Below are 18088 nucleotides of genomic sequence, written 5' to 3'. Positions count from 1 at the left end.
TTTCTATCTATTACATTTCGTGTGTACAATTCTCCATTCTGTTCGTAAACCTCCATAAACATTTCTGTCATATTTAAGCTTTCTATATCTACTACCTGTTATGTTTTGTCTGTGAGGGGATGTTGTGTCACCTGGTCTTCCGCCGACTGTACATAAATACACCTTGCTCTCGAGAGTGAATTTATTTTGTATCATGTAATCCACAATCGTCCAATCGAATGACAGAAATATATATAGTTGTTATATAACAATCTATAAAGTACAGTACAAAATTAATAATTTATATTTATGGCGTGAACTTGAGATAAAAGATTGATGTCCAGAAAGGGTATTTACAACATCTAGGCCACTGTAGGAATCTGGTAAATTAGGAAATAGACTAATCTATACAGAGCAACATACCATAAAATTGGGCTTTTTAATGAGGATACATTCATCCTAAATATAACGTAGGAACATAATACTATACCGTGCAGTGAATTGCTTTTACTTTAAAGAATAATCTACGCATAGTACACATTCTACATCGTATTGCTATTTCCGATTATAGGTTCTGCCCGTTTCCTCTGCGTATCGTCATTGCAAAGATTACATTATATGATAAATCTACACAGTTTATGAAAGTACATATATTATGCAAAAATAAGCCTATTTTCCTTAGTTGCATTATGAGTTAACTTACATTGTTTTTTGTTTTTTTTTTTCCAGAGAGTTTGCCTTTAGTTGCTGTAGCAGTAGGGTTAGGCTTATTCCTTGTATTTCTCGTTGTTATGGTTGCCTGGGTGATTAGATGCATAGGCAGGGTTAACACGTAAGTACCGTAGTTATACTATTAAGTTATTCTTATTCGTTAATGTTAATTTATAGCATGTTGAAGGTCAGTTCCGACGACGTCGACGATGACGACAACGACAATGATTTTTGTTTTATTTTTATTTTATTTTTTTTATTTTTTTTTATTTTATCTTAGTTTATTTTATTTTTTTTTTTAATGTCTTTAGGCACGTATGGCCAAATATTACAAATAGTAAATTAATCACTGTCCTATCAGATAGTTGATAATCCCCCTGAATGATAAAGATTTTACACAAACACAAATATTGACAATGGTGCATGGCGGTAAATGAATTAGGTCGGTGAATGTGTTCACACTTTGTAAGACATAACAGAACGCATGTTGATAAAAGATAATATACATTATTCTTCTTTGAATGGTGACGGAATCATTAAAATACGATGTTTAACAACAAAACTGTATATTTTACAGACCTGAGTATCTTCAAAAGAAGGCAATGTTACTAAACCAATCAGATAGTATGCGTCTAGCGAATAGCAAAGAAACTAGCAAGGAAACTAAACGCGATTCTATGACGTCAAACAGATCGAAACGCAGTGGTGGAAGTTCAGTAGGCATATCACCTGCAACACCAGACGATTGCACACCAATACCAACACCTACTCCGTCCTCACCTTCACCATCGACCACCAGTGAATATTCAGCTTTTCCAGGATTTACACCTACCCCCAGTGAAATGCAATACCAATGGGTTCCTATGCATAGGTATGAGGACATACTGGAAAAGGACATACTGGAAACCGATAAACGAGGGTTGCGGGCTAAAGAAAACGGAGATGACGTGTACCAAAACGCACCGTTGAACAACAGAACCAAAAGAAATTCAAACCCATTACGGACAATTGCGGAGGAGTTAGAAGCCCAGTTCCGTAAACAAGGCGTTACGTTGTTTAAGAAACAAAACGAGAACCTAAAAAATCACGAATACGTGAATAAGAACGCCGCCAGTAATCAAAACACGTACGTCTGTCGGAGTGAAACGGACTGGGTTGAAAACTCAATATATGAAACGGGATCAGTTGCAAATAACACGAAAAACTATGAAATATTTTACCGCATGCCGACTCTCTGAATATGACGTTATGACTGGTTTTGTATCAGTAGTGCACCATTAGTGACAATGTTCGAACGCAGTGCGTAAAACAGTGTCGAAGTTGACCATCGGCGGTTCCACTCTATCACCACCACCACCACCGAGTGCAGCGCATGGGTGTGTGTGTGGGTGCACATTAGTTTCGCCTAGGTTGAGCATGCTAGCAATATTCTAATTAATAATTACGTAATGCAATAAATGTTGTATTACCATTGTATAGAGATGATTTTAACTTTACTTATTAACAGTGTCCATTTTGATTGAAATGGTTATCGATTAACCAAATAATGTATATTATTGACATTGAAAATGAATGTATTTAATGAAGAAGTTGACAATTATTATCTATGGTGTAATAAAGTAAGGCACCTCAATATCCTTAGCTCTGTCTGCATCAAACTAGTCTGACCCCAAAAAAAGTGTGATATATCCAAATATGGTAGTGATATACCCTAATATAGTAGTATGTCATCATCATGTCCATATATGGGAATATCACATTTTTGTCACACAAATTTGATCGTGTAGACAGAACTTTAGTGTGGTAGCCATATCACATAAACAAATACAGATTTTTGTATCTTCTGTTTACGCTCACATCATCGTTTTCGCCACGTGCTAAATTAAACTCGCTTTTGATTGGGCGAATTAAATAGGCCCACTTCTTAGTAAGAAACATGAAATCTTCTCCCTCTGAATATGACGGTGACGTAACTTGTTTTACGTCACGTTATGACCTATCATCTTCATATATAATATGAATCGCAACACTTGCATTTTATGTTTTTTTAAAGTTCGCTTGAAACCGTTAACCTATAGAATTGTATTTAATTCTTTATAAAAGATTTAACAATGGGAAATTCCCTAATAGTCATATTGTATTGGGAATACAACTAACGCATTGTGATCAATGTATATTGTGTCTACATACAGTATAGTTAAGTTTGTATTGATCGACAGTTCAGTAATCTGTTGCAATATCGCACATGTAAGAACATACGATAATCCAAAAATGATGAAAATCAGATATAAATGAATTCACCTTTGTTTTTATAGCCACCAATGAGCGTAACGTAGGGCACAAAGTCCCCAGGTTTAGCACTCCTGGTTGTGCTCCAACCCTGGGTAGTTGCATTGGGCTACTCATACTCTGGGCCCCTTAAGCTCTGGGGCCCCTGGGTTTAGCCAGTGAGTGCTCATAGCCGTTACGCCACTGACAATGAGAACTAACCAATTGTGTTTAATTATGATGCTCTTATGCTGACGGTAAGAAGACGTAATATATAATATATAGTACTGTACGGTAACATGTATTAGTAAAGCAACTGAGGGCAATGACATAAAGCCAGGATGACGATATTAGCGTGTTGTTTCCATCACTAATATACTAGTCATTTTAACAACAATTATTTCTTTATACTAACATGATGGTTGCAGGTTAAAATAAATGTATCCACCGATTTATTTATACATTTATTTTTTGGGATTACGGAAGTCAAGATCTATTATATACAGGGCCTAAAATTTCCTGTCACTCGTCATTCATTAAAAATAGGAACCAGGTATGACACAACAAAGGCAATTGTTGTAACTTACAATAACTTTATTCACAGACTGTATATTCAACCGGGAAATAAAAACACTGTTTAATATTCAGGATAAAAGGTAGCATCGAATATGTTGAATAACTTCCTTTTCATTTATTATCTAACGTTGCGATAGACAGAGTCGTCCGACATACCAGTCTTGTATAAAGTGTTTAACCATTTTAATTGATAGATGAACGTGAGCTACAATGGAAGGTAAGATATTGTTTCTAATTTGTATATTTAATTGATAAAGTGTGCTATTGTTCGTTTAAAGGCCAATTTACACAGACGAGCGGTAACGGTAATACAAATATAGACTCTATGTTATTCCTTATGACCATTTACAAACAACGCGGAGCGGACGTGAGGTTCCCGCTCAGGATAGATACATATTCTATGTGGGACAAGCTACGCAGTATTCCGTTTAACGTTACCGCTCATCTGTGTAAATTGGCCTTAATGCGTCATACCTAAACTAAGTAAAATGTTTCTGTTATAATTCGGTATATAGGCCTAAGTCGGTATCCATGGCTTAAACAGTGTCAATACAATACTATACTTTTTTCGTCTCAATGTGGCCCAAATCATCTGATGTTAGCCTCATTACGTTTTATATCAGGCCTACTACTAATGGAGACCAAAAAAAAACAAAAAACGTTTTTAGCGATAGAACAACAGTTCACATTTTCCAAAAATGATCTCTAGTAAAGCAAAGGGTGGGTTCACACGCCTGGACACGTCGGCCATAATAAGGAGAATGTTTCCTCCTCGTCGACAGCGAAACCCTACCTTGTCTGGTAGCTAGATACATTCACGTATGGTACATACAATTGGAAGGGCATGACATGTACTTTCTAGGTACTTTCTCAGTTTTGTGAAATAATCTAATGTTTGGCAATCTCATAAATTTAGTTTTTGGTTAGTTTCAGTGGCGGATCCGTGATTTTGAAATAGAAGGTACGGGGACTAAACATTATTAAATAAATTGCATTTGATGATAATAGACCCTCCAATAATGTTATCAGTGGTGGAAATGATACTAATTAATTGGTATAATGTTTAATTCGTTCGCATAATACAATTATTAATTCAATAGCGCAGACATAACTTGAGGAAATAGAACCGGAAGGGTGTGATACTGTAGTAGATCAATTGATACAAATAATGTAAGCAACATGAAAATGAAGGAAGAATTTATTTAGACACTTACCGAAAAATGGGAGTGGGCCAAATCCTGAAATAGACGTCATCAACTTTTTTTTTTATCTTTCGTGGTTCACCACCACCTTTTTTTCATTCAATGTTTCATTACATAATTTCTAAACATTTTCTACCTTTTTTCACTATTTTCTGTTTTTTTCTCATCATATATTATAATTCTAACCTTTAATATCATACCATTAATACAAAGTTTAAATCCTCTATTCTATCCCCAATTCTATATTAAATAAAATACTGAACTACATACATCAAATGCAACATGACGTCATCAACTTTACTATACACTTTCCTTGATTTAAAGATTCTCTATTTTGCTTAGTATTGTTGAATTATCACCACATACATTTTTTCACTATTTTCTGTTTTTTTCTCATCATATATTATAATTCTAACCTTTAATATCATACCATTAATACAAAGTTTAAATCCTCTATTCTATCCCCAATTCTATATTAAATAAAATACTGAACTACATACATCAAATGCATCATGACGTCATCAACTTTACTATACACTTTCCTTGATTTAAAGATTCTCTATTTTGCTTAGTATTGTTGAATTATCACCACATACATTTTTCTTCTCCACCAACTAATGCCACATAACACAGGAGAACAAAACAACCTCTTTATTTATTTTTAAAAACTAATATCTAAACATTAATATCATTATTATTATGGTTATCTTTATGGCATACTTTTCTGATGTGTTACAATGAATATATAATGAAACTTGTTATAAAATTTACATTCTGTTGTCCTATTTTTTAATATAATAATAATAATAACGTTTAAGCTCAGCTCGAAAACAAAACAAAAACAGAACAAAATCTAATTTATCCGTGGGAAATCAAACCAATCTGAACGCCTATTTACTCAATTATGTATAGTTTACAGTATACACACGACGAAGAACAGACTAGATGTATGTTGTCTGGCTATTGTTGTTACAATCAGGGCTGATTTAATTACACTGCTTCCTTGTGAACAAAAATTTAAAAAAAAACGTTTATTAAATGTAATTTCCATTTACACTTCCTTGTATTTTGCATAAAGGCTACACTTGACCTTAAAAACCTTAATTAATGCCTATATATATATATTTTAATGAAGTGTTAAGTTTAATTTTCCAGAATGTCCTGATTTTAAACCAAAAAATATATGGTATCTACCTAGTTTAATATTATTCCACGAAGGTGGCGGATTTTTCTACGGCAAAGTATACTCAATGCAAGACAATTATTAAACTGTTGATGACAGCAAAGACTAAATAACAAACGAAGATCCACCCAGTAATTACCACACTTAAATATCAATATTTAGATGATTTTCTTGTATATTATTAAATATAATACTTTTTTCTTTTCTATTGTGTCTCAGGTCAATTCAAGAAAATACTTTTGAATGGTGCCCTCTTTTTTGTTGTGTTTTATATCAAAACTGCGTATGGAGCGACAGAGATTAACACCATAATTGTTACAGATATTATTAACACAACGGCAGAAACAACAAAAGGAAAAACAACTCAAACGTATACGACACTTCCAGATTCAACGCAAGTATCTACATCATATTCTGACACAACACAAGCGTCTACAAATGCTTATACAGAATCAATGACATCTTCTACCACGATGGAAAACTCTACAGCACTTGTTGAAACAACACAAACATCAACGACATCTTCTGCCACAACACAAACGTCTGAAACACCTCCAGGCACAACACAAGCATCGACAACGTCTGCTAGTACAACACAAACGTCTGAAACACCATCTTCTACAATGACGCAAATATCCAGAACACCTACAGACACAACACAGGCATCTACAACATCTAAAACAACACCACCATTTACATCTGCTAAGACAGTACGAGCATCTACATCACGTTCGGGCACAACAAGTAGTAAAGGGTCAAATGAAGAACAATTTTGGTACAAAGAAGGTGGGTTAGCCTGTCAGATTATTGATTTATTTTTTTTACATTTAATATGCCCGACGTCTGTCGTGAACGACAATGTCAAGTAGCCTTACAATATTATCTGAGTGATGGATGAAACTAAGCCAGGACTGTTTACTATTGGCTAGTCCTATCAATCACCAAAGGCAGTGCTACCTTGACCAGAGGCGAGGAATAAGCCAATACGTCCAAAATATTTAAAGAGACCTCAGCTACATAAATTGTCTCTGTTAAACATTAAAAAAAATGGTAAAGGTTTAACTTTCAAAACAATCTAATAAGGAAAGTAAGCAAACAAATTTAAAATATGTTTCTTCAAGATTGGGTAATTCCCGTGTTTGTGTGTGCTGGAGCCGTGATCCTGGTCTTGTTGCTATGCCTTGTTTGCCAATGCGGACGTCAGGGAAATATTGGGTAAGTTTTTCAAAATGTGTGATGTTTTCTTCTATTGCTGTTTAGTGTTACGTTTTGATTTATATTTTAGCTTGTTTATTTTTTCTCTTTGCTTTAAGAAATTACATCTAAAGCTCGAAATTATATTTTAAATTAAAGTTATAAAATAGTAATTTTAATGATTTTAAATGTAACTAATGCCTTCTTTTCTCTTTCTACCATTTTTCTGGAAATAAATATAGTGGAATTTTAGGTCTATAAAAATAGGCCTAATATTTAATTGTGTTAATATTTACCAGAAAAAAGAAGTGTTTTTAAATGTGTGGATGAATTAAGCAATTTGACCAATTACAATACTCTATGTTTACATTATTAAATTGAAACTAATTGTTATGAATTTATTCAAATAATGTAGAAGGCAATTGACGATGATAGGTTCTGGAGAAAGACTGAGACGCTGGTCTCACCGAGTTACTCAAACATTCGACACAAACAACCATGAAGACAGGGATGTGGAAGATGGTCACAACGTCAACATGTCGTCTTTCACCAAACCACAGATCGATACTGCCAATGTGGATACAGAAAAGCTACCAGAAAAGAATGATGAAACCAAACTAAATAGCACTAATGTCCAAAGTACCGAAACGGCAGAACAAGCAAGCGAAGTAGTTGATATTGAGCACAAGAAACTTGATAACACTAATGTGAAAAATGTAGAAACAGAAGAAGCACGTGAAGTGGATGATGGTGGCGAGCACAAGAAACCTGATACTACTGATGTTCAAAATGCCGGAACAGAACAAGCGCTTGATACCGGCAACACAAAAAGCGCAGGAGATGAAACTTTAGAGAAGTCACCCGTAGAAAGTAAAAGCATCAATCAAGAAGAAGAAATGAAGCCATCGACTGTCGATGCGACTCCAAGTGCGGTAACGGACAAACTAATACAACGTGATGATGATGTGAAGTCTGGAGAAGTAAACCTAAGTGCAGAACTTAGCGATGCCACTGATGCTGATGCAGCGAATACTACACACTCGACAGAACCTATTTCAGAACTATAAATGTACGCTTCAACAACGAATCTATTCCAACTGTTATTCTATTGACGGCTTACTCGATTGGCAGAGGATCTTAACATTCCAATATAATAATAATAATGCGCCTATTATTAAACCTAATCTACACTACCAATAACTACTTTAGTCTGTCAACTTGATGAGCAACTTTTAGAGTTTGGCAAGAATTATTTCCCAACGTTTGCTAGTGATGGATCAGCTGAACATCTTCAGAAAACTGCTAGTTAGGTCAACATGCACTTCTAGAAAAACTAGTCTGCTGAGATTTGTGAATTCAGTCAATCAAATCCAGTCTTTGTAGTCATGTGATTCTGCAGGTCGACAAAACGGGTAATATAAACTGTTGTTCTAAACAAACTTGATGGACAGTATTGAAGTGTAGTAAACACCGATCCACCATTGTTTTGAGATCGGTGCATTACCACACGCGAATTTTTTCAGAAAGAATGTTTCAGATTTATAACAATATTTATATAGTTAATGATGAACTTACGAAATCTTTTTAAGACCTATACATTTTTGTTTTTTAACATCGTCAGTTGAGTTAGTATATTACTCATCGTTTAATGGAGATATTTTTATTTTTGAATGAAAGTTTGACTCTGTTCCATTCAACTTTGCGCTTATTGGAATGGAACGTCAAACTCATAAAAATAGTTCTCAGACATTCAACTCACGATCATTCACCATTGGTAGTTTGGACCATCATGCATTTTGTAATTTCAAGTCAAATTATATTGACATCCTAAAACTGTACAAACTTATTTAATTTCTGTATAAATGTAATGTTTTTGTAGAGAAAGCATGATTACATATAACCTATACAGTATAGTAAAGTTCGAATCGGGACAGTTATACCATTAGCATAGTGTAATTATTTATAAATTGAGTGCAAATAATTAGTGCAGGTACGCCCAATATATTCTTCCTTTCACTATCAGTGATACTTTTATCTAATTAACGATAATAATTCCTGAAACTACCGGTATATAATAGTGAATGCTAATACTAGAAGTGAGATAAAAAAAGTATTTTGATTATAACATCTTATTTCTCACTCCTACATTCTTTCATTCGGTTTAGGATTATTTATGCAATAATAACTGCACTTCGATAGGTGACGTGTATAAACAAAGATTATAAATAGCGCCACTACATATAATTTATGGCTCTGATAATTTGCTATTTATATGAGGATTAGGCGACGACGTGCGTAGTTTATTCAGAACAGCGTGCGCACGCGCTGCCGTCATGGAAACTATATTATCATAATAAACATACTTACACATGGTATATAACATTTTTGTATAATATAACGTATTCTTAAGGTTAAAGAAAGGTAAGTTTGGTTGTGTTAAGTATAATTAAATTATTAAGAACAAATCCATTATAAATAAGCTTCTATTCTGCTTCAATTAAAAGTAGTCTCGTAGAAATGCATACACGTTTCGTGGATTAAGATTAGGCCTAGGCCTACTTAATTTGTGTCTAGTGTTGCCATGCCACTTCCATTATTAAATACTAATATAATGTTACTTTGTACAGATGTTTGCTTTAAATAAATTAAAATATCAAAACAATTATCAGAAGAACATTATCATAATGGCTGCTAAATTAAAAGAGGTTTATGACATTCATTACATTAAATATTTTAAAATTATATAAATTGTTTATTTATTTATAACATTTGTATTGTTTATTACAAAATGAAAAAGCACCACTTTTTTTAAAAGGGGCTTAGTTCATGACGCTCGTTGTGTCCAACACACTTAATTTGACCAATCACAAGCGGTTGATTATTCGAACTGCCGCTTGCGATTGGTCAACTCGCTTGCGTTTGTTTGTTTGTTTGTTTCATTTATTTATATTCCACACATTGAACAAAAAGAACAGATATATTATATACTATTAAAAAAAAGAAGACAATGTGTGAAAGGAGATCAAAATAAGTAAAATCGCGTAAAATTCTCCGTTGTCTAAAAATAAGTAATATGCTGTTGCATAGGTTTATAGTTTGTTTTTATTTGATTTATTTCAATACCAAGTTAACATTATTACATTCAGATAAAAACGGGATAGGGATAGCACTCTAAATTCCCAAAGGGGGATTTACATCCTGATGGGTCAGCATTGTTAACCCTTCTTTCAAAGATATGATTCATTTTGAATGTGCAAATAAAAATAAGTTAATTGCATCGAATTAGTAAATGCACTTTTTATGTCGAGTTTTTGTTTTTACCACTGGTATGTCGCTTGTATTGTTTCAATCCATCTCATTTTGTTTTTATTGAGTTGAGTTTTATATTGACGTATTTTTTCATACGCATCCAACTGCGAGAAACTCGCCAATTACAGGGATGGATAAGTTTCTTTAATTTTAAAATAAGTCTCATTTGAGGCTTAGCGGGAGTGGAGTTGAAAGAGTGGTGAGTTACAACGCTGGCACTAGGTCAAGATTGAACCCCGGACCTTGGGATTCGAAGGCAAGTACGTTAGCCACCAAGCTATAACTCCACTACCCTTAAGGCCTATTAATATTATTCTTATCCTTTGTTCAATGTAACCTTTGCTTGTTCATGTTGCTATTTTGTTTTTGTGAGAAGGATACCCTTACCAATTTAAATATCATTATAATTTTGAGATCCACCGTTATTCATTCTCGTCCTTTTGTGGTTCGCATTGGGACGCAACGTAAGGACGTAATCGCAACACAATTAATTTGACCAATCACAAGCGGTGGATTATACGAACTGCCGCTTGTAATTGGTCAACTCGCTCGTAGCGTAAGTCATTGCGTTGTGTCCTCTAAGCATTAGGCTCATAGTTCCCACTATAACGCAACGTACGGACGTAAGCGCAACGCAATTACTTTGACAATTTTTACAAGCGGTGGACTATTCGAACTGCCGCTTGACAATTCTCATGCACGTTTGCACTTCCGTTTTGTCTATGAACCAAGAAGCTTTAATACGGTGATGATTAATAATAATAATATTATAATAACCCTTCTCGAAAACATTCTTTTAAAGAAAAAAAATAACGGTGGCATAGAAAATCAAGAATTGGGTTGGGAACACAATTCTATTTTGAGAACGGAGAGGGCGGGTTTTCGACCTCTTTGATCAAGCACCCTCTCTGTTGATACGATCACATTAAGTTGAAGACAATTTTCTTATTTTTCCATCACCGATTTCCATCCTAACACGACAACATTTTACAAGTAAAACAACCCGGCACCTTATGTGACACAACTCAGTTACCCATAATTTCCACGACTACCAAATACAGCCCTTTCCGTTATGGAAAGTCTACCTACGTACTGTATGTGTGGTAAAGTTGAAGACAATTTCCCCTCCCTCCCGCCCAATATTTAGACACTTAATAAGGGCTATTTTTCTCTGAGCATCCCTGTTGTGCTTACTTAGAATTTGAAAATTATTGCTATATAACTTATATTTGCTTATGACTTTTATGTGCAGTTTTACATGGGCGAATGTTCATTTACTAATTAAACTATTTAAGCCAGAACTTATGTTGTATGCATCTTTATTTATTAGTCTATGAGTTTGTTAATTGCCGCAGTCTCCGAGTAGCAAAAAATAAACAAATATGCATCGATCTTTTTCATCTGATAGAGCCTTTGTGTTATTTCAGCCAATCACAGAATTGATAGAAAATGCTGATTGTTACTACATTGTAATCAAGTGAAATACGGCAGTCTGTCGAGATGCTAATACGGAGCATTCTATCGTAGTAGCAGACAGCATGAATTGGGGCGTTCTCATTGTTTCAGCTGGGTTTATACTTCATTTAAACATAATCGGTTACCTGTACAGTTACAATCTACTACATATTCAATTAAAGGAAAGTTTTAATTCAACAGCTACAGAAGCAGGTAGGCTTAATATTATGTACTTGTTTAGGCGATATGCGTGTGTTATATTTATGTTAAAATCTACGGATACAAACCGCGTCTAGGTTGATTATCATTGCATTATACGGATTGGTTAAGCTTAACATTGATGAAGAAAGTTCGGGGAGGGGAGAGCGAGCATCATCAGTTGCTGGCGCCAGTGGGAGACGGGGAGTGGATGGTGTATAGTAAAGGTATTCCGTAGAAAACCGTATGCTAATTTGTCGTTTATATTCGTGTGTTGGTCGAGCACGTACAGTACTGCATAGTAGGCCTACGACTGAAACATTAATCGTAGTAATATTCCAAGCATTAGTGTGGAACTTGGTATGTCATGTTTGTTGTAAAAGAAGTGGAGAATTGGGGTTGGTTTCGAAAGTATGCGTATTTCAAAACACAACTTAAGAAATGATTTTTGCAATACATTTTATTTTAAGTTCCATTCCATCATCAGGATAAAAACGCAACTTACTAGATAAGCGCACAATGTAATCTCGATTAGATATGTGACATTCATAAATAGTCAAGGGACGATGAACCAATGTTTTGCAAGATAGGCCAACGAAATTACGTAGCCGCAACGTAAGTTAGTTGACCAATCACAAGCCAGTTTGAGTGATTGATTAAATTACGTCCTTGCGTTGCGTCCTAGTGAGAACCATGACAATTTACTGTACTATTCTTTTAATGATGGAATTTTTATTGTTTCCAGATAGTAATAGCACAATGTTTAGTAATACTAATTAACATTATGTGTAAATCGTGTATTTTCTGTATGTGTAATTAAGTATTTATACTATACAATAATTTAATATTTTTAAATTTAGCGATAATGACTCAAAACAGGAAAAGCTGACATACACTCAGTTTTAAAAAAATACTCAGGAGAATAAACATGGATAACTAGAAAAATATTAGCAAATAAGAAAAAAATAGAAAAAATAAAGAGGATAAAAATATATATATTGCCAGAGACTGCCAAATTCTACATTACATAAACACATTCGAGAGATAATACATAATAATTTCCATAAAAAAATGACTTATAATATGCACAGGTCTAATATGTGTTGACAGGAAAGTCAACACATTCACATGCTCACACACTTGTATGTTACACAATGCCATATCGCATTTAATACACAATAGGTCATTTAAATTCAATCAACTCGTGGAAAGGTGAGTTCATGTTATTTATCCTTTCAACAGTAAATATACACTGAGATTATACCAATGTGATAAGTCACGTTCATCCTACATCTAGTGATTAGGTATACGCAATTACTATTAATGTTTGTTTTTGTTATGGAGTCTAGCCACAACCACTTGTAATATACTCATTACATTAACTATTACACATTAATTTAGTGGAACGACGTGACAGACCAAACGACTTTGTATACAATACAGACGCGTCTCTTGTTGAGCATTACCAAGTTCGATATGTTGTACAAAGGGTATCATAATAAAACAACATCACACACATTCTGTACCGTGGCCTGTAAAATGGTTTGTTTGGTTCTAAACATAATAAAACAAAATAGTACTTTAGCAAAACAAAACAAAAAAATGTGGGAGAAGGTGGCCTGGAATTTGCAGTTTCGTGTACTTATTTGGAAAAAACGCTTCATATGCTTTTCTTTTTTATTTATTTATTTTTTATTTAAATATCCACAAATCACAGAGAAAAATTTTTTAAGATTTCCATTCCTCTTTAGATTTTCCAGTCTTCTTTAGGTTTTTTTCATACCTCCTTAGTTTTTCCATTCCTTTTTAGTTTTTAGTCGCGTGGACGCGACTCTATAGTTCACTATGTCGGTCGGTCGGTCGGTCTGTCTGTCGGTCTGTCGGTCTGTCTGTCGGTCTGTCGGTCCGGTATCACTATGCATTGTAGCACGCGACTTAATGGCTGTTGGCCTTGTTCCATTCCTCTTTAATTTTTACATTCCTCTTAGTGTTTCAATTCCTCTTTGGTTTTTTTTCCATTCCTCTTTTAGTTTTTCAATTCCTCTTTAGTTTTTCAAATCCTCTTTAGTTTTTCCATTCCTTTTTAGTTTTTCAATTCCTCTTTAGTTTTTCAATTCCTCTTTAGTTTTTCAATTCCTCTTTAGTTTTTCAAATCCTCTTTAGTTTTTCAATTCCTTTTTAGTTTTTCCATTCCTCTTTATTTTTTCCATTCCTCTTTATTTTTTCAATTCCTCTTTACTTTTCCATTCGTCTTTAGTTTTTCCTTTCCTCTTTAGTTTTTCCTTTCCTCTTTAGTTTTTCGATTCCTCTTAAGTTTTTCCATTCCTCTTAAGTTTTTCCATTCCTCTTTAGATTTCCATTCCTCTTTCCACAATCTTCATTTTTCCACAATCTTCTTCATTTTTGTCCAATCTTCTTCAGTTCCCCCAATCTTCCTCAGTTTTTCTATAAAAAAAACATCATTTGCATTAAAAACAATCTTTTTTTTCTCTCTTCTTTTTTTTAACCTAGCCTTGCCGGGATCAATATCTATTGCTTTCTACGCCGTATCGTCATTAGGTGTAACGTGGATATTTCAGCGATTTGGAGACCGGCCAGCCGGATTTCTAGGCATAACACTATGTTGTGTCGGTCTCCTAACATCATCGTTTGTACAAGAAATATGGACGCTATGTTTGACGTATGGAGTGCTGTATGGTTTTGGATGCAATGCTATTCACTTGGTGACGATTGACATGATAGTAAAATATTACAAAGGTATCAAAACGACAAGGTGTATTGGTATAACAATGACAGCTTCAAGCATAGGTAAAGTATATTTTCAAAAGCATTTTGTCTGAGTAAATAATACTTCGAACTCCATACATTTTTACTAAATACGTAGTGTTTTATTTGAACAATGCCACTTATTTATTTATTTAAAAACATATTTAGGCAGGATAAAAAACATAGCAGGTATAGATATTGCACCTGTTTTACATATGGTCCTGTTTTTTTAGAGCAATAGATTAAAGACATTCACAAAAGACATTACAAAACTGACAAAAAAACTTTAAAATCACAATACAAAGACAGACAATGTTTAAAAAGAGTTAAAAATTAAAGGGAAATATAAAATGATTTTAAATATGTTATGAATACCATTAATTCGTATCAATGTAGCTATTTAGGGATCATTAACTATCCTAACTGTATGTGGACATCTGTGTATCTCCTTGTCTAAACATCCCTTCCGATTGTATTATGTTGAGTTAAGATATGACCATGTTTGTTCTATTCGTGTACTAAAATGCAAAAGTGGCTGAGTGGACCTCAGCTGAAAAATGATGTCGCTCGCTGTCAATCAACCAAGCGCACTACAGATTTTTGTTTTTAAGTTTGTGTTACGAATGTTTATGAATGTTTATTTTCTATATTACAGGGGTTTTGTTATCGCCGTGTCTTGAGTGGCTTTACACAACATTCCAGTGGCGTATATCATTACGCATTCTATCGGGAGTATTCGCAATAGTATGTATTCCATGCATGTCATTATTCAGAGAGAAAAAAGACAATGTTACTCCTCGTGATATAGTAACGCAAAAACAAGAAAATAAGACAAGAAGAAACATGTCATTATTTCAGAAGTATATTGAAATGGTTAGAATACCCGCTTTTCTTTGTCTGGTATGTTCATACGCAATGAGTGGAATAGCAACGACTTTTTCTTTTGTCAGCATAGTAAGTATAGTTTCCTAGAAATGAGTTATGTGATATTGTCACATGGTGACTTCTTTACTTAGCAATACCTTGTACCAATCATGTAATGGTTCTAATATTTTGCTGACGAAGCCCAATATACAACAGTACCAATAGTTTTTTGCCAGGGCACGATAGTCTCTCGTTATTAAGCAGCAAAGACGAAGCTTTGTTGTTGGTGGTGGTGGGGTACGGTATGCGGGCGAGGTATGTCTAGGACGATGTTATGTCCTGGGAATGTAGGTGTTGTCTGCTGAGTGTAGATGTTGTGTAATCTCCAGGGAAATGGTCCAGGGCAGTGGTCCAGGGAAGTGGTCTAAGGACAAATGCCCAAAGTCGAGGGAAAATGGTCCGGGAAAAAAATGTCAGAGGGGAAGTGGGCCGGGGGAAAATGTTTGTGAGAAACAAAAACATGACCGCACATGCCCACCTAAAATAATAAACTCACTTGTTTGATTTCTCAGGGTAGTTTTTTGACAGAATCAGGATTGAGCGGAACACAAACGTCACTAATATTAAGCACAATGGGTGCTGGTGACTTAGTTGCCAGAGTATCTGTGTCATTATTATCGCACTGGTTGCCGATCTCCATTACGTCACTGTACGCTATTGGTCACATTGTGTCAGCATCGTCAATGCTGTCACTGCCATACGCAGTTAACGCCACCTTCATTATGGTTATACTAATTGGTAAATATGTTTTTATTTAACCTAATTGCAGAATTTTCTTATCATTGCATAAACGCCATACGCAATTTTATCTGCTGAAAAAACATAAATTATTCAATAACGTCAATTAATTATGCGCCAATCTAATAATAATAATATATTCATATTATTTATTTTAACGATGTTTTGAAGCTTAATTTCCAGTTGTACTTCTAAACAATTGTGACAGTGTAGACAGGCCTACAATTATCAATTGCTTGTGTTCGATTTATCTTAAAGGTCATAGAAATGGTACTGGTAACGTTATTGATTGAGCTATTTTTTCATCTTTTTTATTACTTTTTTTACATCAGTGTTTAGTGTTTCTCGTGGCATTATCTTTGTGTTGATTGCTTCAGCTCCTATTGAGATTGCTCCAGTACATTCAAGCGTCGAGAGTGTTGGTCTAGTATATCTAGTATTTGGAATGTGTGCTTTGTCAACACCCTATATCACAGGTAAGATTTTCAAAGGAGGAATTGATTGAAAGTAATTATTAGTCATACATAGTATGCTCCCATGCAGAAAACAGCAGTCATCATCCAGCACATGTTTATTTTCTTCTATTATGAAGAAAAATATAAGGAACAAAGACGCATTACGACAATATTATTGTGTACCGAAATTCAATTGAACGGCCGCGCATTGAATCGTCAAAATACACTAGGCCTAAATAGGCTATGGCAATTTTTCAACTTATGTTTGTAATAACTGCGCTATAATCTTTGGATTGCACTGCTAGCGAAATATTGTCGTAATGAATGGTTTAAAGAGGGCACTTGGCGTCTCATATTTGACAATACAGTTCATTATCATTCTTTTTTGCAGCGACTACCCAACATAATCGCACAAAACAATTTTATTCACTGAATTTCGCTCTTCACGCGCGCTCTCACACTTCACAGTGGATTGGTGGTGATACGGCGATGATGATGACGATATTAATACTTCACCTTTTACAATAACATTGTATTATATATTTATTTTGCAGACAATGTGTATGACATCACAGGATCCTACAATAGTGCCTTCTTCATTTGTTGCGGACTCTACGCATGTTCATCATTTTTTTTATTCGCTGCAGTACATTTGAACAAGAATATGATAAGAGGAAATTCGAACGAAAATTGTCAATACAATCAAATAATAGTAAACCGAGAAGAATCAAAAGAATACTCAAAAGAAGTGGTATCACGAGTTACTGTAATATAAATCAAAGTGATTATTTTTTTTTTAATAATAAAGTACTACACTTGATTTTCATAGTTTTTCATAGTTCATTTTATTTTATTTGTCCAAAAGAAGGAAATTCATGTTGACATACAATTGCTCAAAATTAGTGACACAGAAAATAACAATAATATTTTTAAAATACAGAGCATGATCATGTTTATTCATGTCATCTTCGACTAGGCCTATATACGGTTTACTTGTTTTTTAGAAATGAGAACACGGCCTATAAGGGCCTTTACAATTTATGTGAGTAAACTCTCTCAAACAGAACGACAGCAGTCGATTTAGTCCTGGTTTTTTTAACTACTACTGTTTCTATTCTATGTGCGAGATT

At 34.3% G+C, this 18088-nt stretch overlaps 3 protein-coding genes across 5 annotated transcripts in view; all 3 read left to right on the top strand.

Moving 5' to 3' along the window:
• LOC144853715 (uncharacterized) overlaps positions 1-2658 on the top strand; it is a 94317-nt gene extending 91659 nt beyond the window's left edge. Inside the window, exons 6-7 of one of the 2 annotated variants that reach the window (XM_078711504.1) lie at positions 709-811; positions 1268-2658. In XM_078711504.1, coding sequence (XP_078567630.1) covers positions 709-811; positions 1268-1928 — 764 coding nt within the window. In that variant the 3' untranslated portion in view covers positions 1929-2658. The remainder of the gene's footprint in view (positions 1-708; positions 812-1267) is intronic. The other variant, XM_078711505.1, reaches the window with a different exon arrangement.
• Positions 2659-3666: 1008 nt separating this feature from the next.
• Positions 3667-10395, top strand: LOC144853726 (uncharacterized). The gene is made up of 4 exons (XM_078711518.1): positions 3667-3751; positions 6139-6705; positions 7041-7134; positions 7529-10395. The coding sequence occupies exons 1-4, from the start codon at positions 3745-3747 to the stop codon at positions 8178-8180; spliced, it is 1320 nt and encodes a 439-aa protein (XP_078567644.1). The 5' UTR covers positions 3667-3744; the 3' UTR covers positions 8181-10395.
• Positions 10396-10599: 204 nt separating this feature from the next.
• On the top strand, positions 10600-17784 carry LOC144853727 (monocarboxylate transporter 2-like). Of its 2 annotated transcripts, XM_078711521.1 has the most exons (7): positions 10600-10644; positions 11850-12090; positions 14587-14883; positions 15497-15795; positions 16278-16503; positions 16836-16979; positions 17513-17784. In XM_078711521.1, the coding sequence occupies exons 2-7, from the start codon at positions 11961-11963 to the stop codon at positions 17731-17733; spliced, it is 1317 nt and encodes a 438-aa protein (XP_078567647.1). In that variant the 5' UTR covers positions 10600-10644; positions 11850-11960; the 3' UTR covers positions 17734-17784. The 2 variants fall into 2 exon arrangements, with proteins under 2 accessions (XP_078567647.1, XP_078567645.1); XM_078711519.1 differs by lacking the exon at positions 10600-10644 and having other exon boundaries at positions 11800-12090.
• Positions 17785-18088: the final 304 nt, after the last annotated feature.

Source organism: Antedon bifida, chromosome 10, assembly GCF_963402885.1.
Source record: "Antedon bifida chromosome 10, ecAntBifi1.1, whole genome shotgun sequence".
Lineage (NCBI taxonomy): Eukaryota > Metazoa > Echinodermata > Crinoidea > Comatulida > Antedonidae > Antedon > Antedon bifida.
The sequence above is the reverse complement of the archived record's forward strand: the minus strand, read 5'-3'. Positions and strand labels throughout refer to the sequence as shown.

What these genes read in the sequence shown, in the direction of transcription:
- LOC144853727 (XM_078711521.1), top strand. Translation starts at nt 11,961, where the DNA reads ATGAATTGGGGCGTTCTCATTGTTTCAGCTGGGTTTATACTTCATTTA. An exon ending in TTCAACAGCTACAGAAGCAG is followed by an intron (nt 12,091 to 14,586) that starts GTAGGCTTAATA and finishes TTTTTAACCTAG; the next exon opens with CCTTGCCGGGATCAATATCT. An exon ending in CTTTTTCTTTTGTCAGCATA is followed by an intron (nt 15,796 to 16,277) that starts GTAAGTATAGTT and finishes TTGATTTCTCAG; the next exon opens with GGTAGTTTTTTGACAGAATC.
- LOC144853726 (XM_078711518.1), top strand. An exon ending in ACAATTTTGGTACAAAGAAG is followed by an intron (nt 6,706 to 7,040) that starts GTGGGTTAGCCT and finishes TGTTTCTTCAAG; the next exon opens with ATTGGGTAATTCCCGTGTTT. An exon ending in GGACGTCAGGGAAATATTGG is followed by an intron (nt 7,135 to 7,528) that starts GTAAGTTTTTCA and finishes CAAATAATGTAG; the next exon opens with AAGGCAATTGACGATGATAG.